This window comes from Micromesistius poutassou (genome assembly GCF_964030765.1).
Source record: "Micromesistius poutassou genome assembly, chromosome: 17".
NCBI classification, from domain to species: domain Eukaryota; kingdom Metazoa; phylum Chordata; class Actinopteri; order Gadiformes; family Gadidae; genus Micromesistius; species Micromesistius poutassou.
In genome coordinates this window covers 7,108,479-7,135,443 of record NC_140287.1, presented here as the reverse complement: position 1 = coordinate 7,135,443, position 26,965 = coordinate 7,108,479, and the positions used below count along the sequence as shown (strand labels likewise).

Here is a 26,965-nt window from a genome sequence, read left to right as displayed (position 1 = left end):
GGGGGGGGGGGGGGGGGGTGGAGGGAGGAGGGGGGCTGGGTGTCCAGAGGGATGATCTTAGTGCGGCGTTGCTAGGTAGTGTGTGAAAGGCTGAGGAGAGCACTGCATTGAGCGATCAGGTGATTACAGCACACTTGCTCCTCAACATGAGGGTGGCTGCACATCTACGTTTTCAAACAGGGTTTTACATTATGCATGCCTTAATTGGGGATTGTGGAACTGTCAAATGCATTGCACTGTTCAGTCGTGGTAGCAGTAAGTATACTATAGTACTAGCAGTAGTATTAGTACCCTACAGAAACGTAAACGGGTTCTAATATTCTAATTAACTTAGCTCTGCCAATATCTTTCATCACGATGCTAGGGTGTCATCAAAAGCTATACAACACTGGCAATGCAATCTCAATGAGTTGTGTTCATTTTGTGTTACGTGTGTTTATGTAAATGTCTTATGAAACTGGAAGAGAGACACAGCTTTATTAAACATGGTAGTGAAATGTAAGTGCTTACACCATCACACATTTGCAGCAATTTATGACAGAACGCCAGTACATTCAAAAATAATCTTGGTATAATGATTCCACCTTGAAATTCAGACGCATCTGATACCCAGCGATGATGGAAAGCAATTTATTTTTGACGCACCATTTGACATTTTAATTGCTAGGACATATTCATCAACCTTTTTCAAGTTAATAGGCTGCTGGAGGCTTCCCATCACAAATGGTTAGCATATTCTCCAGAATGATCCTCATTTTGGATTGGTAAGGCATATAAATACGGGCTGCCTTAATGTAATTATTCAGGGGAAATAAGGACAGCCATTAAATATGACACTCTAAAATATTATCCTTATAGCAGATAATTATGTCCAATGGTGTGAAAGAGTGTTCAAGAACAAATCCAATCAAACCAATCTTAAGCTAATGTCTGGAAGAGCCACTCAGAAGTTTGTTCTTGAAATCAGTTTTATCTCCAACTGTGCCGTGTGTGGTGTGTGGCATGGACTGTGTTTGGTGTGTTGAGTATGTTGTGTGGTTATTGATATGGACTGTGTGTTGTGTGTTGTGTACAGTGTGTGTGTTGTGGTGTGCAGGGTGCTGTGCGTGGTGTCCGACGTGGACTGTGTGTGGCGTGTCTCCCTGCGCCTGGCTAGCACGCTCACGCTGCACTCGAGGGTGCTAAGGAGGAGGGAGGCCTCGGAGCAGGGGTGGAGCAGCGTCTGCGCTGCTGCTCCACCCCTGACACTCCTGCTCTGTGATCCTCCCCTACTGGCAACAGGTTGACCCCCGCCATTCAAGGTGAGGTCTCCTGCGCCACTAGATCTGCCCTCTCCAAACCTCCGCCCTCTCCAAACCACCACCGCAACAACAATCACCACCATCATCCCCACCACCACCGCTGCCCCCGACGCCCTCGCTCACATCTGCATCCAGCCGCACAATGGAGGTGCGGCCCTACTTCATCCCCCCTCCTAGTAATATATGAATGTAATCCCTTGGATCATTTAACCCGGGTCCCCTTTGCTTCGTGCCTGTCCGGTAATATATGAGAGAGTGAGTGTACTGCCCGCCTAGCACTTGGCCTCATTTACATTTTCTCATTAGCCGCACACTTTTATCATTCAAATCATGTGTACATCAGCGGTCTCGACGTGCACATTGCTCGTCTAAGCAACAAAGCGGTGCAAAGGGGAGGGGGGGGGGGGCTGTACAAGGCTGAGAGATGAACCCTGCAACCTGTTTCCCGTATCCCGTATCAGATGCCGGTTTTTATACCGTTGTAGGTTTCTCACAAGCTAGATGGGAAACGGACGGCGAATGTAAAAACCAGCGTGAGAAATCAACCGGGAGACCATTGTGAAGGTGGTTCAACCCTATTGTTAAAGGTGTTCACACTGACTGGTTGGTTAGTAGCCGTGCCGCGCCTTCCGTCTGTTCAATCGAACGCGAAGTCACTGGGTCTCTGAGGGTATCAGCGCAGTCTCCTCTTTGCTGTAGTCCGCACCGTCCTCTTAAGTCTAGTCATTGATGGTGACTTGTGAAGAGCTCACCCCTTCACCGCGGCTCTCCCACACACGCACACGGACACAACGAGACGCGAATGATGAACGCCGGTTGGAAAAACCCACAGAAATGACTTCCATCCGCTGTCATAAAGGACGTCTCTGGAAACGTCTTACAGAGTTACTTCCTTCACATGTGCAGAGTCAACACAACATGAGCGCAGAGGCCTGGTTTACATTTGAGACGCACAATGCTTCTGGTTTTATGGGCGGGATCCAAGCAGTGGTGGTGGTTGAGTCAACCGTATGATGAAGGATGCTCAGTGTCCATGCAGGCCAGAGGACCAACAATGCTAATGACATCACTAAATGCTAGAGGAATATAAACGCAGAGTCCCTTAGAATGGAGGAGGGCGAATGAGGAATTGATAGGCTACAAGTCAGAGAGACAGGGTAGATATTAGATGGGGTTGTGGGGGAGGGGGAAACACCCACAATAAATATATATTTTTTAATTTGTGCTGTTTTTTATTAACCAGCAAAAATCACTTCAAAATGAATAGCACATTATTAAGTCCTCTAGTGGCTCTTACTGTTCTTTATCATGAGTTTGTATCAGCGTGCAATTCATCTCCAGCCATTCTTCACACTGAATGTCTTTTATATGAGACTTCATTTATCATGGGCCTGTCAGCTCTCAGCTGTATCATTACTCAGTCTAGAGATATATATGGGAATCATTAAACGTTTTTTCTTATAATCTGATGCAATAACTGCCCTCGCCTTTATTGGCCCGCGTGAAAGGAAAACAGTAAATACAATTGTCTGTCAAGATTCTTGGAGATAGACGTCTTTCCCTGGCTGAAATGAAATAACGCCCAACCCAAGAGGCAGGATCAATGTCAGCAGATTTGTTCGGCTTTCGTCGTGGAGGGGCTGGTGTAGTAGTAGGATGAAGAATTGGTAGAAAAGTGAGGATGACATCGCTGAACCCGAAGAGGAATGTGGACTTCGCTGTCGATATTTCCTCATACGGTTACATCAATCAAAGTCGCCTTTCAACTTCCCCAGTTTTGAATTGATGTTCTTAACGTCGCTTGTGTCCCTTTAAACTTAAGGCCGAAGTAAATATACATATTTCACCATTTTAATGTCGTAGGCTAGGCCTATATGCAATTAAGTGATACATCACTTAGCCTAGCTGGCCTTGGCGGTGTTAAACCGTTCAAGCAACAACCACAAAGGCTTTATATGGTTTTTGTTTTTAGAGTTTTTATACATTTTAGCGGCTTATATTGTTTAGAGGCCGACTCAGCCAATGCGCTGCAGTGATTGTGAACCAACCACGTTTGAGTCAAAGGAGCCCTTCATACACAATGACAAATGAACGGGATGGGTTTTACACCTAATTTGCATCAAACGATCGGATCTCAATAGTGGCTGGCTGTCTGGCTTTATATTTGTTCACCCAGATGTCCCGTGTTTTGACAGAGAAAATGTTTTTTGTCATATTTGCCTGTGTTTGTCAAGCCCTTAAAAAGTTGTTGGTAGGAGTTTGTCTTATTGTCTTATTATTGGGGTGTAAGTTTGTCTTTTCTTTTTTTGTTTTTGTTTCAAAGTAGCCTAATGAGGAATTGCATTGAATCACAAAATCACAAGTAGCACTTTCCCACAAGCTTTGATAAAAAATATCCCAAAAAATCCACGGAAATTTTTTTTTTCTTTTAAGGCTAATATTTTTACTGGTTTATACTTTGTTCTTCGTTTTATACTCCCTTCAATTTTATGTCAAAATAGGTCTGTTCCATTTTCTGTTAATTATGGGTAAAGACTGCCACCCTGTGGCAGCTCCAGTGTATAATATCTCGATAGACGGTTTCTTGAAGCAAGATATAGGTCTACGTCCATGTCATCTCCCGTTGTATGCTGTATGCTACTGAACTGAACTTAACCGGCATAACAATTATTGTAGGCCTACCGGAGCCTTTAATGACCTGCTTACGCCACTATCAATTTGCCATATGACGATCAAGAAATCAAGAGTTGAATTGAAAAGCAATTCAACTTTTGACTTAGTTAAATTTACTTTTTAACGGGGACGACTTAAACTCAGTGCTTCAGCGTGAAGTCTCTACTGCGGTACTGCGGTCACGCCATCTGCACTTCGTAGAAGGACGTCACGCCATCGACACAAGCAATTGCGCATATTGCTTTGTACGGTAAAGCGCTTTTCCGCAGAAAGGGACTTCATGGTGCATTCCAGTGCACCCCGTTAACTCAGAAATATGTACTCGAATCATTCGAAATTTAATCATTCCAGTTTTAAAGAAAAAATTTAATCATTCCAGTTTTAAACAACCTTCGTGGCCATTCGACTCGAATGGCCACGAGGTTGTTTAAAACTGGAATGATTAAATTTTTTCTGATTCTTTCTGATTTTAATTAGTTGTTTGTTCTTACCCAATATGCATGCGTTGCTAGCTATGTAGGTAGACAATGTGTGTGTGTGTGTGAGTGAGTGAGAGAATACGTGTGTTTGTGTGTCCAGATCCCATATAGTAGGCCTACATAGTATAGTACCAGCACTCTGTGCACCATCCTAATCCCCTGGGTTTGATGTTACCGCTACCCACATGCTCGAACAGTGTCTTGAAACGTTACTGTTTGAAACTTCTTCTTTCTTCATCTTCTTTATTCACGTACTCCTGATGGGAATTGTAATTTCATGTATAACCTTGGATTATTGTTTGTTGTCCCTGTCTCAGTGTTGCAGTGGAGGGCACTGTTGGATAACACTCTGGAGACCAGGGTTCAAGTCCTGCTGATGGTTGTTTCCATTGAACGATAATGTACGTTTTAAATGTAATGATATCATGTATATATATATATATATATGTGTGTGTGTGTGTGTGTGTGTGTGTGTGTGTGTGTGTGTGTGTGTGTGTGTGTGTGTGTGTGTGTGTGTGTGTGTGTGTGTGTGTGTAACCAACGTGTCAGCAGAACCTCCCACCCCCCCCTTTCACAGGGGGTGGGGGGTATCAGAACCAAAAGGGTCTTGAAACTTTTTTTTTTTTACCTTTTTTGAAAGTGACCTGACTTGACTTGAAGTTATCCACTCATCCACTGATCATCATGAATGACCTGGTTGGGGGATAGATTCACACAACATTGGTATGTTTAATTTTTAATACTTTAATATCCATAGGGACCACCCTCAGCAGTACTTGAACCCAGGGCCACAGAGCCGAACACAGAGAGCTCTCTCCACTGAGCCACAGAGCTGGAGATTGGAAAATGTCAAGAAGTGATATTTGATATTATATTCACACAATGACTTAAGGTTTGAAAAAACCCAACAGCAGGACTTGAACCCTGGTCTCCAACAGATTCATCAGCAGGTATTACCACTGCACCAACAAGACACTTACAAAGGGTGGTCCGATTTTATATTTGACATTCAAATCACACAACGACTTTGTTTAAAAACACTCCAACATAAGAAGGACTTGAACCCTGGTCCGCGGCACTTTAATCAGCAGGTCATATCACTGAAACACTTCGGAAATTATATTTTAGATTCAAAGACATTCTCTTTGGCAACAGTTTTTTCCCAATGATACAGTTTTGCCACCGACATCCAGTTCGTAACATTCATAGTAGTGCATGAGGCTCATGGTGATTGAGCCTCATTCACAATGGTGAATGAGGCTCAATCACCATTGTGTTACCTCATTTGGCAATAGATAGAGATCGATATATTTACTTGTATGAAAATCTTTGACATTGCAAATTTAAATTCACACAACATCTTTTGCATCTCTATTGCTGAGAACCAACAGCCAACTCTCATTGAACAGCATCAATGAGACAATAAAACAATTTCAAGAATAGTAGCCTACTAAATTAAAATGATCCACATAAAATTGATGTCCAATTGGACAATGTTGAAGAAAACTACTAGATTTTTGTTGGGGATTTTTTATATTTGCCTATACTAACACATGTGTATTAGGGATGACTTTGACATATAAAGATAAAAAGTTGCTCCTGTAAAGACATTTGAAAATCAGCACAGAGCTACCTAGAGACAGGTTGACCCAGAATATGGTGGAGTTTGTAGAAAAATATTTGGTTCGATTTTTCCATAGTTTTCTATATCTGCCTCCTTAGCAATGCATATATCCATAAGACATTAGTATGTATTTGAAGAAAATAAGAAAGACAATTTGAAATCTTTCCCATTTTAAAGTACAGAGTTCTGAGGTGCACTTGTGGCGCTGTTCAGATCGCTGGGAAAACATTTTAGCGACATCAGAAAGTTCTGATGATTCTACTTCCTTTCGGCAACTGGGGCTAGATTTTGTGCCCAGTTGAGTTGCCCAGTTGGAGACATATTGTTTACTAGTGACGCGCATGAACATGGTGGACCACAAAGCAAAGGTTTTGACCAGTGAGAAAGCTTTACTCAATATAAAAGTATCAACCATCATATCACATATTTTTTGCCATGACTCCTTAACTATTGATTGACGTTGTAACCATCTGTTGGCATCGACTTTGCTCAGTTTTAAACGTTGTGTACTGGTAAACCAGCTCTAGATAAGGGGAAGTGTAGCCTTCCATACAGTGGCAATACAATGTGCTTCTCATAAATAAAAGCAAAATGACAGTAGGTGATCACCAACAAACACAGAGCCTATGTTCCATGCCCAACAGATGATCGGTAATCCTGGAGGCAATCCTGCTGGTGTGATATATACCGCTGACGAAGAACGGTCGCTGTCGGGAACACGCGTAAGCATGAGCGCCATCACTGACGAGGCGTCTCGTTATTACCAGGACACGTGAACGGCATATTGATTGCACTATTACTGTCATTGCAATAGTGCTTTACCGTACCAAGCAATGTAGATGCGCAATCACTGTGTTGCTGGCATGATGGCGCTTCTCCGAAGTGTAGATGGCGTGACCGCAATTACTACGGTGTTAGTTGGCCAAGCTCAGTGCACCCTGTTCTGTCTGCGTGCAGTCAGATTATAAAGAGCTACGCATGGTTCTAACTAAAGTATCAAATAAATACAAGGATATATTATTGAAATAGTTTGCGTAATAGCGAAATAGTGTGTAAATTTAAAGTGTGTGAAGAGGGTAATTTGAGTGAGTCTGCGTGAGAGTTGGCAGCTTTGGGCTACAATAATATCACACTTATGGCGCATTTCCACCGGCGGGTGCACTTCGGCCCAGCACACCTCAGCCCAGTAGTGAAGGTGCGGTTTGGCCCAGCTCAGTTATGGCTCGCGTTTCCACCACCGACAGTACCCTTATGGTAGGACGGGGTTTAAAACGGATGGCAGCTATGTAAGCATCGTGACCTCATAGCAGCACGACACAGTGTAGCCTGCTAATAAATCCAAGGAAAAAGAAGAACGCATTGAACAAAGATCAACAATGTAGGTTGTCCAAGAAGGACATCAAACTTTTGCGCGACATTTTCTTCAATAAACAAAGCTTTCGCCGTTGCCTAGAAATACCTTGTGGGTAGCCTACTGTGTTTGTTTGTAATGGCGCATTTCCACTGGAGGGCGCAGGTCGGTTCAGTCTGCAAAGGTGCAGCACGGGTCGCGTTTCCACCGCCAAAAGTGGGCATGATCCGGACTGAGCCGTGTTGAGCCGTACTCGTCTCGCAGTACTCGTCTCTCAGTACTCGTCTCGCAGTACTCGTCTCTCAGTACTCGTCTCGCAGTACTCCTCCATTGTTGTACTGAGACGCCTGAAAGGGTGCCGGCTAGTTCGAGCTACACACGGCGTCCGTTGATTGGTCGACAGAATCGTCCCTTCTGTGTGACACGTGGATAATGACCAACAAACACAGTCCCCGTGAGGTATTTCTGGACAACGGTGAAAGATTCGTTTATTGAAGAAAATGTCACGCAAAAGTTTGACGTCCTTCTTGGACATCCTACATTGTTGCTTGCTCTTTGTTCATTGTGTGCGTTATTATTTTTCCTTGGATTTATTAGCCTTTATTAGGCTACACTGTGTCGTGCTGCTATGAGAGATCACTATTACGTAGCTGCCATCCGTCTTAAGCCCCGCCCTACCATAAGGGTGCTGTCAGCGGTGGAAACAGCCGTAACTGAGCTTGGCTATACCGAACCCTCACTACTGGGCTGAGGCGTGCTGGGTCCGAAGCATACCTGCCAGTGGAAATGCACCATTATTATCCCCCGGTCGCACGGAAGTGACGATTCTGTCGACCAATCAACGGACACCGTGTGTAGATCGAGCTTGTTGGCACCCTTTCAGACATCTCCCAACGGACGAGTAGGCCTACTGCGAGACGAGTACGGCTCATCACGGCTCAGTCCGGACCACGCCCACTTTGTGCAGTGGAACCGCGAACCGTTCCGCACCTTTGCATACTGAACCGACCCGCACCCGCTGGTGGAAATACGCCATCAAAGAAAACACCTTACTGCTGCAGACCACACTATATATGAACCTATGCTGCCATCTAGTGTTCGTACACATGGTGGAGCGTAGGCCTATAGGGCCATATACTATATATATATATATATACTTAATTTCCACGTATTTCTTTAAATCCGTGAAAATCTACCAAAATATCAAAAAAAGCCTAGGTTTTAGATTTTATTGATGAATTTTATTGAAGTATTGATTTCATGTATCATTCCACATACAAGGCTATATATGGGTTTAGTTGGGATGGTATCATTTCGTATCGTTTGATCTCTTAGAGATTGATGATGTCAAATTTTGTTATTTTGAGAGGCAGAAATAGGAGTTAGTTGATTGGAGAGCGTGACATCACTGATCAGCTCATGTGAAGCAGCACATGTGAGAAACGGCCCGTGAAGGCCAGACGGTGGAGTGTTTGCACTATCAGTGGCTTTCACGGCATTCATGGATCATTTACAGTCAGCTACACCAAGTATCACAAATGTGCTGAAACCTCAATAGTGCAGAAAGTAATAAGTAGCCTATTAGATCTTAAAACTGTTTCGAGAGAGAGAGAGAACGAGAGAGAACGAGAGAGAGAGGGTGCTTGTGTGTGTGTGTGTGTGTGTGTGTGTGTGTGTGCTCGCACATGCTTTGCAGTATGTTTGTGAGTGTGCTTGTGTGTGTGTGTGTGTGTGTGTGTGTGTGTGTGTGTGTGTGTGTGTGTGTGTGTGTGTGTGTGTGTGTGTGTGTGTGTGTATGTGCATGTGTATGTGCGTGTGGGTGGGAGCAATGTAAGATTGTGAGGTGAACACAATCTGTTTTTCCTGGTGCTTACTTGTTGCTGTTGAATATGGTGAGACATTTAGTATGGATATGAATGAGATTGCAGTCTAGGAAAGGTTGTACCTAATTTTTAAACCGATATGGTGTCAAGTACAATATTGTTTTAGTTGAATCAGTCAATGGTACAGAATTGAAAGTAGCATGAATTCAGCGTTCAAGTACAACCCCAAATGAAATATTACACTGTTTTGCATTCTGGCCAGTACTGTATTTATGTTCCCATATACCAGCCCATATTTCCACCTGCATGTTGGACCTGTTTACATGTACACCACCCCTGAGGAGAGCCAGTTCACCAAGAGGTCTCTCCTCTGTCAATCTGTGAATAAAGATCAGTCATGCTCTCTTTAACCCTTCTCTTTAACCCCTCTCCTGCCTCTCTACTATCCCCCTATCTTCCTCTCTTATACTCTTATACTTTTTTCCCCTTTTTATTCTTCTTTGCTCATTTACGTGTGTGTGTGTGTGTGTGTGTGTGTGTGTGTATCTGTGTGCGTGCATGCGTGCGTGCATGCGTGCGTGCATGCGTGCTTGTGTGTGTGTCTGAGTGTGTGTGTGTTTGTGTGTGCCTGTGTGTGTGTGTGTGTGTGTGTGTGTGTGTGTGTGTGTGTGTATGGGGGTGTGTGCATGGGTGCATGCGTGTTTGTGTGTGGTGTGTGAAGAGCTATCTCACACAGGAATCTTCTTGAAAATGTCAACAAACTGTTCCGAATCATAGTGGGACAATTTTCCAAGAAATCTTCTGAATTCCTATTTGTGCGTTATCCTGAGATCGGATGGCCTCTCTGTAGATGGATGAAACATCATGATCTCCAATATAAGAATTAATAAAATACAAAATGATTCATGTATAAGAAAAAGATCTGTTGATGTAGGAAAACGTTATTACCATAAATGGACCGAAATTATTATTTTGCGGAACCCAAATATGCAAAATCAAACAGGTAGGCCTACAACAGTTTTTGTCGGTTACACAGCTTTTTAAAATATGACTTAGGGTACTGGCTCATAAACAGCCCTGTGTGTGTCTCTCAGGCTGTCTAGGTGGATAGGGAAGCAGTAGGCGGCTTCATGCTCAGCCCTCCCCGCTGATATGACACATGACCTTCCAGCAACGACGCATTCTCACTCACCCGTGGCCCACGCCTTGTCTGACGGGCCGATCCTGCCATCGTGTCATCACTTTGCACCGTCTTATCGAGCCGATCGCAGCTATCTGCATTCTCCCTGAGAACTTGATATGACCTGGAGTGCAGCTAGGTAAAAGGGAGAAAAGGGAGTCGTGGACAGACGCCTTATTCTCTTTGGAGCCGAGGTGCGGAGAGTTGAAGGTGCGTCTCTCGCACGGGGGTCTCCTCGTTCGTCTCCCTCACCTGGCGGTGCTACAAGCAGATACAAGCTTTAATTCATTGGGTTAAAATATACACTCTTGTAAAGACATAGGATTGTCTGTGGTGTGTTGCACTGCCACAGACACCTCTTTTTTTCAGTCAGCACGTGAAATCACAAGGTAACATGTTGTCACATGTTATATGTGTAAGCCCACTCTCGTAGCTTACATTGAGTTTGAATCCATTCCTAAAACATTTTTTAAATGGCGCCTGTCTTTTTTTAAAACAGGGTTGGCCGAGGAAAGAAAAACAATTAACAGTAACCCATCAAACCTGTCGTGTGAGACTTGCTTGCACATGCCTACTCGAGCACGAGGAGAGAGGGCTGCAAGGGGAGGGGAGGAGAGGAGACGTCCAGAGAGTATTGTCTGGAGACGAGGAGACAGTGACAAATCCGTCCTGCGCTTTGACTCCCAACATTATAACCGGAGAATGCTTATAACGTCACGCTTGACTGAGCCGGGTTTCTGTGTTGAGTGTATCACTTTCAGGTCGTTTCAGTTAGCACACTGACTGAACAAATATTACCGTCACGTCACACCACTTTAACTTATGCAGTCATCACCAAAGGTTAAGGTGCGGTGTTTAAATAGTTATTTTCACAGCTCGTCCGGCTGAGGCAGGAGGAAAGCTATTTTGCTAATACTGAGTTATCTCTTCAAATAATGCTTTAATAATATTTACTCTCCTCATCCATTACTAATACATTACACTAGTGTTTACTTTTTCAATGTTGACATGTGTGGTTATTATTAGGGGCGGGTGTAGCAAAAAAAGATAAGAGTTCTAAAGTTCTATGCAGAGTTGAAAAAGCAGTCATGCACCAGCAATAGTTGTATTCTTCACCATGTTCGTGTGACAGCAATACAGTTTGGAGTCAGTTCCCAGCTACCACTGCAGCGATCATTTCAGATTGTTTACATTTTTAATTTGGATTTGTTTGTGCTCATTTGCGGTCGTACCCAGAAAGGCAGAGCAGAACGAGCAGAACCTCAGCAGTGGAACGTCTACCGTTTGCATCCCTCTCGTCTACAGCCTAGTGGTGGGCTGTTTTTTTATAGCAGGAATTGGTGGTCTGGCTGTGATTCAAGTCTTCCCAGTAAATGAGAGAGGCGGGGTGGTGGGGGTTAATCAAATGTTTCCCTGCCTAACCCGAGCCCTTCATGTTGTCCATGTATACTGCACTGTAGCTCTCCTAACATCGCCCTTCTTCACGTGAATTAGTCCCACAAAGTACTTTACTTAGATCTGTATATCTCACGTCATTCTCGTGTCCCTCAATCGCTGTTAATAAGGCACAAAGCGGATCCACATTACCCCCTCTGATTCATTATCCTCTGGGTTATACATGGGAGGAAAGACATAACAACCACAATCATCATTTAAACAATCGCATCATTACGATGACGGAGAACAGAGATATTGGGGCTCGATTTCAGAGGAGACCAACGTGTACCTTTTGCCTTGAATAAAAAAAGTCCTGTGTGTGTCCTAGAGCGGGGAGTCCTTGCCATTTCATCAAGTCAAGTCAAAGGGGGCTAGAGTCAAAGGGGGCTGAGGGACAGTGAGTGCATGTCTTGCCAAGGGAAAGGCTCTCAGTCTCTGATCCTGGGAAGTGTGCTTTGCTCTCTCTCTCTCTCTCTCTCTCTCTCTCTCTCTCTCTCTCTCTTTCTCTCTCTCTCCCTCTTTTTGATGTTTACAATTGTCTGTGCTCTTTGGACAGTGTCCTCGTCCGACGTGTTGAAAAGGACTTCTATCATAGAGAGATGCGGTGGAGATGTAGCAACAAACAGCAGGCTGGTCTGAACCATCTGGGGACACTTTTTGAATAATTTCACCGGAACACGGGGTCTGTCCTTTTGAGATAATGGCGCTGTGTATCAGGGAGGTTTGGGTGTATTCGATGCAAATTGCTGGCAATAGGTTTTCCAGTCTTCAAACTTTCCATTGGCGGAAGTTCCATGGGATGTGTGTGTGTGCGCTTGACAGAATGAAATCATATTTAATTGATCCCACTGTACAAAATGCCTTTGTTGTAACAAGGGATGATTTAGCAAATGGAGCAGCTGGATAATTTCCTGGTCTTGCACATTTCACCAGAGGGTGTGAACATTTGCTAATCACACAAGATGTGCATCTCCTTGACCCTCCTTGAACAATTTCCTCACATGCTTTCTGACCCCTACGACATTAGGCATAATTAGTTGTACAACTTGACTTGTAGGATTAGATTTTATCCAAAGAAAGAGAGGGTTAGATTGAAATTGAAATTCAGAAAACTTGGCAGTTTATGTTTTTTATCTCACATAACAACACTGGTGTATAAAGAAAATGCTGTCACATCTGGTCTCAATCACTTAATGAGAGCTTGAACTGTAAGATAGCATCGATTCACATTCAACCCAAAGCTTGGAACCAAATATTTATGAGTGCCACTGAAAACAACCCCTTTATTCTTGAATTGTTGATTGTAATCTTATTTAATTTGACATGCAATGACAAGGAAAATTGGGAAGAAAATAAAAAAGTTGGGGAAGGTGTGTACACCCAAAGTCTCCATATCCCTGCAGCTGCATGTCACTTTCATAAGCATATGCATCCCTTTTAGTACTACCAAGCCCCATAATTCAAAAGTCCATACTATTTCATATCAATCTGGGGACCTGAAGTACATACATAGTTACAGTAACAAAAGTATATTTTACAAAGCCCTTTTTAAAATAATCTTCTATACCAAAAACAATTGAGAAACCCAACAGCCACGTTCACATACTTCTACATGTTGACTCGTAGATACACAGTGCACTGCAAATCAGTGTTTTAGGTGCATGGGTTTATCCTGCGAGAAACAGATTGGGGAAATTTTGAGGTGCTACGAGGGACTTTTCTTGGCCAGCAAGTCCGGGCTTGGTAGCTGCACTAGCTGCGCTGTCTGTCCCTACGCAGTTAAAAAAAACATGTCATACATTTCAGCACTAGCATGTGCGAGCACTCGCTCCCCCGCTGCCCTTCCCTATCCAGCGCTGAATGCCGGGGAGAGGTCTCTCTCTAGCTCGCACTCTGAGCTCAGATTGTACTAACCATGGTCAATTTGTAAGCTCCATATAATCAGCTTTCAAATGGGATGCGGTGGTTCTGCCTAAATATAGGCAGCCGAGGACAGACGGGAGGAAACCCCCCCCCTACAGTATTGGTCAAATGTAAGACACACATGCTTATGTTGACTGAAAGGCTATACGCCATGGCAGGATATCATGAAAAATAATCATAGGGCTTGAGTTTCAGACGCGGGATGCTCGTCGTAATGTATGGACTGTACATTTCAGGTTTAGCTTTTCTGAACCGTAGACTGTAGTGCTCTTAGCCTACAGTATGCGGCAGCACCCAGCCGCGCGGCCCAGCAGCAGCTTAACCCATGTGTGTCGGGACAAACAAGCATCCATTATGCGGACACTGGACTCATGTTATGCAGCTTTCAACAGGTCGACCCCATGACAGACGACCACAGGTGGGAATACGTATGCATTTCAGGAAGCCCAACAGAAGTCTTATGAGAAAAAGGGGGAAAGTGTTGCTCGGGCTGAAATATTAGCAAGTACACCCAAAACAAACCCACTTCCAGGCCCAACTGGCATGGACGCCGGGGGTGGAAATAAGGGAATGCATTTATGAGTGTCTGGCACTGAGGTTTCAGTGGGGTCAGTACACTGATTGTCAGACCACAAGGCTTGTTAGCACCTTTGCCTTTCAATAAGTCTACACTTCATCCCAAGCTAGGGCCTGTGGTGTGGCCGATGGATGACATCATCTGTTGGTGCTTATCAAGGGCTGCATAGTAGATTGTGTTGAGCGGCGTTTTCATTATGAATCACATCTGTCGAATCAATGAAAGCCTGAGACATTGTTCATGTAGATAAGATAAGATAAGATAGTCCTTTATTAATCCCCCTTAGGAGAAATTCACAAGTGACCAGCAGTACAGTGGGAAAAGAGTGCAAAACAAGAGTATATATACAAATAAATTTACCAATTGAAATAAAATATAATAAAAAACTATTTAAATAAGATAAACATACTATATACATGTAACTGTCTGTTGTAGGTGACTTGTGCATTAAAAAATAAATATGACTAAGTATAAATGTGCCAATGTGCAGGGTTCCTGAGGTGATGAAAATGAAATAAATAACAAGGTTTAAACAACAATCTGTCCTGAGGTGTGGGGTTTAGTCCTTAATCAAGTCTAGAAAAGGAGGTGTTGGGGCTTTGGAGGTGTTTGGAGTACTTTATACACTAGGATTCGAATAGGCCACTCTGAACCGGAAGCGACTTTGCATTCTTTGCTGTACCTAGCATGGCCACAAACAAGCGCATGTGCACAAACTTGCATGTGCACACACACACACACACACACACACACACACACACACACACACACACACACACACACACACACACACACACACACACACACAGACACACACACACACACATGCATGCACTTACATTCACATACATGCACACATACATGCAAAAGCCCAAAGCAACACACACACACACACACACACACACACACACACACACACACACACTCATGCATACATACTCATACATACACAAACATGCACGCATACACATACAAACACACAGACACACATATTGCAATGCAAGGTAACATTAGCGTTTGATGTATCTCTCCCCCTGCTTGTCAGGAGAGCACTGCGATACTGGTAATGTTGACTGATACAGAGCCTGGTTTAGGAAGACACGTGGTTCTCATAAAGCTATTAATCTTGAAAGAAGTAACTGTCAGAAGACATACAGCCCCCTGATCCCTGATATAGAAAAGAGCTGTCCAAGACCTTGATTTCTGGTTTGGCGGAAAACAATATCACACTGCCTCTGATAGAAGACCTTGAATTTACCCTTACAGGACTTTCCACTACGGATCTGGCATGGCCTGCTGTCCATAAGCATAGCATTATAGCACACTTTAAAGAGAGCGGAAATGGGATGAGCATGGGATTCACCAGGGCAGGTTGGGTCATATGAGGACCTAACACGCATCGCTGTCACAAGCAACACTTTAGTATTAAACTCACAATGGAACATTCATTTGTGTATCATACTTTTTTTTCAAGAATCAAAACCGAAACAAAACCACAATAAGTTGGGAAAAATGGTCTCAGTAAGTTAAAAACATGAAGCAGACTAACAAAAAAGAACACTAACAAAAACAAATATACAATTAATTACATTATTCCTGGACTCTGTAACAAAATGCATGAAGCAAGCTTGGAGTCAGTTCCTGTGTGTGACCTACTGTTCTTCTGGTCCTTGGGCTAGGCTCCAAGTAGGGCAACCATGAATCAGCAGCAACGCTGCAGTGAGCTTTAGAAGTGCTCCAATAGTAATTAAGGTTCTTCCTCTTAATTGTAAACAGACTTGCTTTCCCAGATAAACTAGAGCAAAAACAAGGATTACCGCCAACTTCCCATCACTCATTCTAATGCTTACAGCAAATATGTGTGTGGATTTAAGTGGCGTACTTTGTTATCATCATAAACAAGTCTCAATTCATAAGGTATAAACAGATACCTGAATATGACATGATACTGGCCGGCTATTGACGTTTGTGGCCAATGCTGTAAGAGTGTGTATAGATGCTATTGAACGATGCAAAAAACATCTGAATCCCTATAAGGAGTTACTTGAAAATAGCAAACTCCAGATGGAGTTTGATTATGATTTGGATAAGCATCTGCATCATGCAAACACGCAAATATGAAAAACACACGTTGGAGAAAAAAGCTTTCTCAAGCCATATTTATAACCTTTCTGCCACTTTGAAATTGTTCCTAAGTGGAACAGATATAACTTACAGATGTGTGTTTTTCAAGGAACTTTATTTCAGCCTACTTTGTATGTAAAGTTTGCCAAACATATAACTTTATAATATATATGCTCCAGAAATGTAATTTAATTTTCAGTGGTCAATTATTGAAATGTTCCCAATCAAAAAAAGGTTGTTGTATTTAAAAAACAGTTGCATAAAAGACCAGTGGGTTAGCTTCAATGTTGGATTGTCTACTTGAAGACCACCCCAAGTGGAAATCGATTTTTGTTTACCTTAAAAAAAATATCCTGCTAGTGACCATAGAGGGCGCTCTTTTCCCACTGGCTGACACTGGCAAAACTAGGAGTGCAGGTGGGGAACTTGGATTGATGCCTTCTTTCCTCCATCACAAGGTGAGTTGATATAAACAAATCAGCCAATGACCCACATTGTCTAACACAGTTTGTGTCGATGTATCATTGTTTCAGACATATATCATCATCAATCAATCAACTTACCTTGTGTTAACAGCAAACATGAAAAACTATATCAGCATGAAGTGTATAAAGATTTGAGTCCTTCTCTATGTCTCTATACAAATGGTTTTACAATATGCCTAACACATTAATCTTATCAACACAGCCTATTTCTATCCTGATAAAACCACGATAGGCCATCGATTCATCTAAAAGGTTTCAGAGGATCATATTTCAACCGCATAACAGATGCCTCAAATTCATATCACATAATTTCTGGGGAGTGAAAGGATTAAAGCTTTGAAATACAGGCATGGGTGAGTGCACCTTGACCCGTATCTCATGTGGCTCAAGGCAATATCGGATGCTTAGCATGTGTACGGGCTTATCTCCAACACTTGGTACTGAGTTATCTTCTCCATTAAGAACAGATACGGCCACAGTGGCCCACAGTGCACAGCTCAGAGCTTCAGTTTCCTCACAGAGGATTGTACTCATTACCGTGTCGCTGTGATAAGAACAAAGCCAATACATCACGTTCTGATTCATACAGTGGGGAGACTTCCTCTGCCGGGACTTGTAACTCACACAGCATTTACAAATGGAAAAACAGCACAGCAGAATCACAGCGTCCCTTCTGAATTCAGCCAGGAACATTTGACCATCGTAGTTTAGCCAAGTTTAGTCAGTAAATTTTTTTTTTTTTTTTAAACATAAAAAAAAACATTTCCCATCAATGTTTTGTGACAGTTTTTTTGCTGTGTAATGTGACTAATGTGTAACTGAGCAACATATTCCAGTAAATCCAATTTGATTTAACATTTGCAGTGTTCGTGTCAGGGAATATCAGTGTTATGCTCAGATAATAAACAACATAGGGGCTCTTAAACCTGACATTCATACACTACAAGCTTCCATGACTTCCATGGCATGAAGGGTTGCACTGCAATGTGATCATTTACATATTTCTACAGTTTCAACAGTTGTATTGTATTTATCAGGATGAAATGTGATGACTCTCATCCAGGGGCCTGCTATGGAAGAGATGCAAGAAAGATGAACAGTTATAAGAATGTAACCCTTTTGTAAGCTCATGACAATTGAACTCATTACAAACACACATTTTGTTGTCAATCAAACCAGTGTTTAAATAAAAAAAAATATATATATATATATTTTTTTTTTTCATGATGGAGTGTCAGATTGCAACGGCAGGAGAAAAAGTGCACAAGAAATGATGCTATGTGTTTCATACAACAACAAAGAAGCAGCCAGGTGGAGGGAGTGAAGGCGTCGATGAGGGCTAGCGTGCTGCATGTGGATGGAGCCCGGGAGTGATTTAGGACTTATGTGTCTCCAGGGGCATTGAGTCAGTTCATAAAAGAAAAAACATGCTCGTTACACACACTTTATTACATATTACTTTATAAGGAGCATTCTGTACTCATACTGAGACGTGCATTGGGTACATTTCTGGTTTGGGTATACACTGTTTCGCAGTAGTCCTACTCTCGCACCAAATCATAGGATAATCACAGATAATTAAAGTAATCGATACAAGGGAGTTGTTATGACATCCAAACTGGAAACTGAAAAAAGTCAAATTATCATTTTTCCTTTTGAACGTTTTTATACCTTTTGAAAATATATATTTATAAAAGAAACAACAACAACAACAACGTTTTTTTGTCCAATGGCCGTGTGCATGTCTTGATTTTCGTCATTCATTGAGACAGCAGTAAGACGACTACTATAGGCCTTTTCACGGAATGATGGACTAATTTACCATCAAAGGTCCGCCCAAAGCGTCCAAATGTAAAACGACACCACTATGAGATAACAGGTGAGACTGAAAGAGACTATCCTGTCTCTTTCTCTTGTACTCTCTCTCTCTCTCTCTCTCTCTCTCTCTCTCTCTCTCTCTCTCTCTCTCTCTCTCTCTCTCTCTCTCTCTCTCTCTCTCTCTCTCTCTCTCTCTCTCTCTCTCATTGCTCTCTCCCTCTCTCTCTCTCTCTCTCTCTCTCCCTCTATCTCCCTCTATATCCAAAGTAAAAGCCAAAATGTTTGCATAACCCCTGCCGCTGCACAATGGGCTCTCTGCCGCCACGTGTCACAATTACCAGTACCCTCAGTGTGCGGAACCTGCCCGGTAAAAGGTCACAAGCAATTACCCGGCCTGGTAAACGCTGGCACGTATCGTGGGGCATGGCTTCTGCACGCGCTCATTAGGAGCCTTCTGAAGCCCAGAGCGGCTCTCCTGGCCATAAAAAGACCGCACGCTTGTTACGGTCCAAGACGGCTCCCTCTAATAGGACTACTGTTAAGGGATCCAGCTCTCGTTTCGCACAAAGAACCTACACATCACTTCCACCGCATCACACATAGGAGCGGAACAATCTTTTTGATTTTATCTTTTAGTTTTTGTTGTTGTTGATGTGTTTTTCCACTGAAATAAATGAAGAAGTGGGGTGGTAGCGGTTGTGTGTGTGTGTGTGTGTGTGTGTGTGTGTGTGTGTGTGTGTGTGTGTGTGTGTGTGTGTGTGTGTGTGTGTGTGTGTATAAAGGTGGGATAGTGTGTGTGTGTGTGTGTGTGTGTGTGTGTGTGTGTGTGTGTGTGTGTGTGCGCGTGTGTGTGTGTGTGTGTGTGTGTGTGTGTGTGTGTGTGTGTGTGTGTGTGTGTGTGTGTGTGTGTGTGTTTGAGAGGGCTGAGCTCCTCTAAGAGCTGGCACAGTTGATGTAAAAGTGAAATACAAGGTTATAACTCCCCTTTAATAAAAAATGCAGTAATCTATCCGAAGTTTACTGTATTGATTTTCAGCATTGGCCAAGTGTGATTAAGTAAATGTAAGGCAGCACAGTGGTCATAAATATTGCAAGTCACAGTAAAAGAAAAAAAGGTATTGCGAAACTATAGAAAATGAGGGATAATGTAGCAGAGACAGATGCCTCAGTAACAAAAGTAACAACAATATGGTGTGTATGATAGAAATAAATGCACTATTGTACACTTCACTAGTAGGTCATAATTTAGCTGTATACCCATTGGTACCCATCAGTTGTTTTTTTGCTGGCCCACGTCTAATAACTTCCATACAAGTAATGATACCACAAAACTCACAAAACGATTAGTCTCAGCCTATTCAATAAAACAGGCTGGACTGGCTGTTCTGGTGGAACATTTCAAGTATATCAAAAGATATTTATAGAATAAGTTTGTGCTTAAACGGCTAGTTTATGGTTTGAATTTTAAATAAATATTTTTATCAGAAGACACAAAGTAAAAAGGCTATTGTGTGATGACGGGAAACTAAACATGCATGCAGGGAACATAGATGCTTTGAAGCATATTTCAGAAATGTGAACGAACACACTCGTTTAAGGAGCCGGTTCCTTTGATGACACTCAACACCAACATCAATATTTACCGTGAAGGGTCGCTGCACATTGCGAGCATCAATTGAATGAGAATTAAGCAAATTGGTTTAGACTACTGTTCCACCATATAGGAAGAAAAATAATTAGGCTAGATATACATGCGTGTAAATAAATTAAAAACGACTTAAATTATACATTTGTTTTGGAATTTTCTTTTTTCACTATCATTTATTATATTTTTTAAACACCGTCGTAAATTAAAAAGCAGAATATAAAAAATGCAGTGAAACAAACATGCATGAGGTTATGTTACGGGCAGTAGTGAAACGAGACCGTTGGCATTAATCGCTTGTAAGAGAAAACCTCATTATAAAGGTTAGTTGGGTCAATTTAAGCATGTCCACAATTTTATCCAATTCGAATCATACATAGGCCTACTTTAGAACCACAATTAGACATTCAGTACTGTCATATACAGGCCTACTGAAACAATACAAATGTTAGCCAATAGTTAGAATATAATGGAAGGAACTTATGGAATTAATAATACCCTACATTAATGAAAAATAAATAAACCGTTTTTCCAAATAAGATTGATAGTCTAACTTCTGGGACTATAGGCCTATATTTGCATTTCTAAATGGTCCTTAGATTTAAATAATAATTAGACAAATTCCAAATAGCATTATAAGTATTTCTATAAATGTTTTAATAATTAGAAAAAATCTGATCCTACATCCGAATGAAAAAGTAAAACATTTATTATTAAAAATATAAATTGAACCAACAATAGCCGATAATATTGATGAATATATTCTTTCTCTTACTTAATTATAGGGGATATTTATATAGGTCTCGTTTATTTTAAGAGATTCTTTCTCATTCTGGATGTCAAAAAACGAGAACGCATTTAAAGCACAAACATAAAAAACATCAAAGAGTTAAAATAGTATAATTGCAATTAGAACAACATTTTTTTTAGATTAGAACAACAAGGTTTTTCAAAAATAAAAGTAGGCCTATAGCCTTTAAGTTTAACCTGACGCAATCGATATACAGGCCTATAAGCAAACTGAAACATGTAATGTGTAGTTTTACTATTTTCATAAATATGTGCGGTATAACCAGGACTAATATTTGTTTCAATAAAAAATAACTGCCACAAGACGAATAGTCCATTTATCAATGGGCCATGCAGGAGATGCAATAATGACCAGACTCGATTAGCCCGTGTAGTTCCTTTGTCGTCCAGCTGAGGGTAGTTTGGCTGCTCTGTCTACGCTCAAAATAAAAAGAAAAACATAAAGATGTGATGTGAGGAGGAAGAAGAAGCGGAATGACTGGAATATATTTTGTTGACCAAACACCGCAGATAAACAGACCTTGCCGCAAATGCAAAAATTCCCATGTCATAACTTATATGATAGGATTATATATAGGCCTTTATCAAAATATAAACTTTAACCATGATTAAAAATAAAATAAATTGTCTCACTTTAAACCCGGCTGTGCTTCCCCTGCTCGGACCCGGGCTGATGCGTTCCATGTGCCGTGAGTCTGCCTGTCCAGAGCCGGCCAGGGGAGACGAGACAGCGACCTGGCTGCACCTTGTTACCATTGGGTCAACTGTTAACTTTTACGAGGGACGTTTTGCGAGCTTATAAACGATACCTTCTAAACGTACACAGGAAACTCTGCAAACATGCTGTGATAATGTATGCCTGTGGAATTTAGTCGATATCCCGTATGGTCTGGGAGCGTGGCGATCTACAGAGGTATTGATTACATGCGCTCCTTGTTCATGTTTGATGTATTGGTTCATATAGCCTAAGAAAGGGGGACAGTGTTATCTAAGCGAGTCTCTTTCAGTATAAATGCATTACACGATTTATTGTAAATAAAGACTGTCTACCAAAAATATTACAAATTCTGTATTATTAATTACACTAAATGATGTTGAGATGAAGACTTTCTCAGAAATGAGTTGAAGGCCTCCGTGTGAAATAGAACGGGCGAAGAGATTCAAAGATATTTGCAGTAATAGGCTGTGATAAATTAGTGTTACAGTTGTGTGCAATGTGTCACAGTTGTGAACCATTGTACAAAGCAAAACACTAACGCCTTTTGCACACATAATAGGTTAAATTTATTTTTTAATCAACGTCCAACGTCCTATCATCGGTTAAATTGGAAATGCATGCATAAATTGTTCAACTAATTCCGAACACTGACCTTCACATGTAGTGCGGTGAAGAGGTAGTTAAGAGCAATTTTACTTGCAAGATAAAATGCATTCTTTTAGATCTTTCATGTCAATAAATCCCCACAGCGTGTTGGATGGAAAGCTTCTCCTCTGTCACTTCCCCTATGCAAAACATTGACGGAGGTGGCGCGCTCCAACCGGATGGCGTGTCCACGGGACGGGCAAGCCTCCCCGGCGCGAGTGGACCAATGAAATCAAAGCAGTGCCTCCTCGTCACTCCCAAGATTGACGTGGTTGAACGAGTCGAATTAATTCCTGCAAACTTCAGACTCTCTGGTATAACTCCAATTTCCATTTATCCGATGAAGATCACCTTGGTGCCATTGTCCTTCTCTGCGCTCCTGCTGCGGAGGTTTTAGACCGGAGAGCCTACGGGGGGAGAATTGAAGAGATAATTTTTCCTTCTTTTTTCTGCTCATTCCATCCTTCTCCGCTCTGAGCGGAGAACCAACCGCGTTCAGCCATTGAGGGGCAACTATTTCAGAGCATCTCGACACATAGGCAAATGGGTAAGCTTGCGTTGCCATTGGCACGCTCCAGTGGCACATATCTTAGGGAAGCAGAACCGGACTCACCACGCTTGCGTAACGATAGGAATAGCCTGACCATAATGTACCGATAACGTGCAAATACGAGGCGACTGAACCCATTTAGAGGTGGGGTTATGACAGCTATAAGATATTTCGGCGCAGAAACACCACATGTAACCTCATTTAAAAATGGTATACTTATGTTATGATTACATGTAATACCGCGTCTACGTGCTGAAAACGTCGTACAAACTGTACTGAACTGAACTGTATATTTTGTTGTCAAGCTCACTGTTTTGTTATGCGGTCTTGTTTGTGCGCGCATCGTCAGCAAATCATCGGCTTATTGTGCAAATGTGTTTCTGTGCTTTTCCAGAGCAAACCTATGGAGAGGTGAACCAGTTGGGTGGCGTGTTCGTGAACGGACGACCCCTGCCCAATGCAATCCGCTTGAGAATAGTGGAGCTCGCTCAACTGGGAATCAGACCGTGTGATATCAGCAGACAACTGCGCGTCTCGCACGGCTGTGTGAGTAAGATACTGGCGCGCTATAATGAAACCGGCTCAATTTTACCCGGTGCCATCGGTGGAAGCAAACCACGGGTGACTACGCCAAACGTGGTGAAAAACATAAGGGAATACAAGCAAGGCGACCCGGGGATATTTGCGTGGGAAATCCGTGACCGGCTTCTCGCGGATGGAGTTTGCGACAAGTACAACGTGCCGTCCGTCAGCTCGATCAGCCGGATTTTACGCAACAAGATTGGAAACCTTTCCCAGCCGAACCAATACGAGGGCGGCAAGCAGGGCTCTTCGCAGGCCGGCCTCTCATACAACCACATATACCCTTATTCATACCCCAACACCATGTCGCCCACGGCGACCAAGATGGGCAGCCCACCCGGGGTACCGATGACCGCGGGGCACGTCAGCCTGTCCCGGGCCTGGCCCTCGGCGCACACCGTCAGCAACATTCTCGGTATACGAGCTTTTATGGATCACACAGGTGTGTGTATAGAGTACTGAGCAGAATTCCACCACATGTCAGAACCGTAGGCCTGTACCCTCCTCTCTGTGTTTGTCCATCGTTTTATACAAATATTTTTTAATATATCTGTGTGAGTGACTCATTGTGCCATTGCGCATAATGCATCGCCTTGTAACACAAGTAGCCTAGCAGCCGGTTTTTGGCAACAGGCAGAAAAATATGTCCACTGGCCGTGTGCAGGTCTTGGTTTTCGTCATTCATCGAGACAGCAGTAAGGCGACTATCAATAGGCCTTTTCACGGAGTGATGCATTGGCAAACACCTTGCTCACCTGCTATATCCCCGCTAATCCCTCACACGCTCGTTTAGATGCGGTGCGAGTTCCTTTGGGTTGATTAAACACATGCACACGTTTGCTAGATTAATGGTTAAATTATATGCATCGAAATACAATATCAAGGCTTATAAACACACAGCAAATGGGCCTAGATTATTGATATTCTATAACTGCATGGAGTGTGGTGGTGGTTTGCTTAAAATGGTGGTTTTTATTTGCCGTTGTGAGCTGTAGCTAATGAAGGTTGTGTTATGTTGTCATAACTAACTTAAAGAAATATTAACTTAATTGTACTATCTTGAGTATGAGGTTTTCAATGTTGCCATAGTCACAGTTACATTTTAAAAGCACTATTAGAATAGAACGGCAGGCCCATCGTATGATATGATTTTTTGTTTACTTGCAATCAAGAATAACCTAAATTAATTGTTTAAGTAATTATTATAATTATTTTAATAGGCCTATATTAATATGTAGGCCTATATTCTTTGAAAAAGTATAATCTAGGCCTACACGTAGCATAGCAGTTTCTTCGAATTGTACAGTTGACTTGTTACATAGGTCTGCATTATAAAAGCATATAAATAACGTTATATATACATATATATTGTGTCCAATTCAGCGATGGCTGGAGCTGAGGGATATCCTCCAAAAATGGAGGACTGGGGAAGTGTCAACAGAGCTTCTTTTCCCGCGGCTCACTCAGTCAACGGAATTGACAAATCGGCCATTGATGCAGACATCAAATATGCACAGGTAAAACGAAATGCCAACCTGTGGTGCAAGAAAAGGAACCGAGAAAGTTTATTCAGGGTTCTGAAATGTCTATTGAATGTTTTGGCCGTTGGTCATTAATTTAAAAAACCTTCTTCATGCCAGAATGTATATTATTATAATTCGTATCAATTAATCATATTACGAATAATACGTTGTTGTTTTTTAATCAAAATACAATCATACTCATTCTATTCATGTCTCATCTGTTTTCCCCACAGCCATCCTCCACATTGTCCAGTTATGTTCCAGCATGCGCGTACTCCACATCAAACCAATATGGCGTTTACAGTGGTCCTGCTGGGAGCTACGTCACCCCTGGCCATCACTGGCAGACGCAGTCCCACCCAGGCAGCGGCATGAGCATGCACGCTGGAGACATCCATTCTACGATGGCGTTCAAGCATCAGTCGAGAGACGGTGAGGGAGACGTGGTCCACGCGCTACCGTTTTGATAAGGCCGATAACACGGCCCCAATATTAGGCCCTCGCTGTAATTCGACAATTGCTGTCAGCTGTTGCTGTTGCAATATTTTTTTGGAGCAACTCACACGCGCGCACGTACAGACACGTTTGCAATAAAACATAAAGTGGAGGTGATTAAACGAATTAATTAGCAGGGTTGATACTCGTGCGGTCAACTTTTAAAACTCAGACTTTATGAACAGACTTTATTAACAGATTCGTAACTACTGTTAGCACACGCACGCTTACACACACACACACACACACACACACACACACACACACACACACACACACACACACACACACACACACACACACACACACACACACACACACACACACACACACACACACACACACACACAATAACTGCTGCAGCCTGTCGTTATATAATATTAAACGATATTTTCTTTGTTGTCGTTATTTATGGCTGTTATTTGAACATAGACATGTTTCGTTTCTGTAATGCAGGAGACAGAAAACCCTCTAGCCCGATCAGCAAGCAGCAGCAACACGACTCGCTGAACAGTGTACACGGACTCAGCCTGGCTACCTCATCGTCATAACGCCAGAGGGCCCCAGGCCTGACCCGGACTGATATAGGCCGACTCAAGGGCCGCAGAAGCATATAGGCCTCATTTACATAGACCTAACTGCAAGAATTCCAACAGTAAGTGCGAAGAACATTTACCATTTGTTTTGTTTTAGGCCTATCGTAGACTTCAGGGTTCACATCCATCCATTCACGTGCCAGTATGAGTGCAATAGCTGCGCGGTCTGTAGCCATGCGAATGTATCATCGTTGAGGCATTGATATTTCTTTTATACATATTCAACATGATTTTTATTTTAAAAAATGTTTTACCCTCAAGTCCTTCATGTTGTGCCTGGTGATTTCTGTTTAAAACTGTGGGATCAAATGGGTAAAATATCGGCCTGTCTGTCATGTATCTTTAATTCTCAAGGCTTGAAATACGGGGTCCCTTCTGTTGTACACCAATGAGTTGATGTTCTTAATTGGTTATTGATTATCTGTCAATTCAGCGATGTGAACAAATACACAATGTAGATTTAAAATATTTTGCCAAAGCTTTAATTATATATTTTTATAATTACACTGTAAGTATACAAAAAAATAAAGCCTTTTCTTAATCCAAAGTGTCCCAGTCTATGGAAGTGAGTGTGTTAAGTGAGGAGGACAGCAGCTAATCAGAGCG

General features: G+C 42.3%; 1 protein-coding gene across 1 annotated transcript; it reads left to right on the top strand.

Moving 5' to 3' along the window:
• Positions 1–744: 744 nt before the first annotated feature.
• pax1a (paired box 1a) lies at positions 745–26,314 on the top strand (the record flags this gene model as incomplete). The annotated part of the gene is made up of 7 exons (XM_084481704.1): positions 745–764; positions 1,097–1,178; positions 1,302–1,449; positions 23,558–24,187; positions 25,129–25,262; positions 25,502–25,700; positions 26,220–26,314. The coding sequence occupies 7 exons, from the start codon at positions 745–747 to the stop codon at positions 26,312–26,314; spliced, it is 1,308 nt and encodes a 435-aa protein (XP_084337830.1).
• Positions 26,315–26,965: the final 651 nt, after the last annotated feature.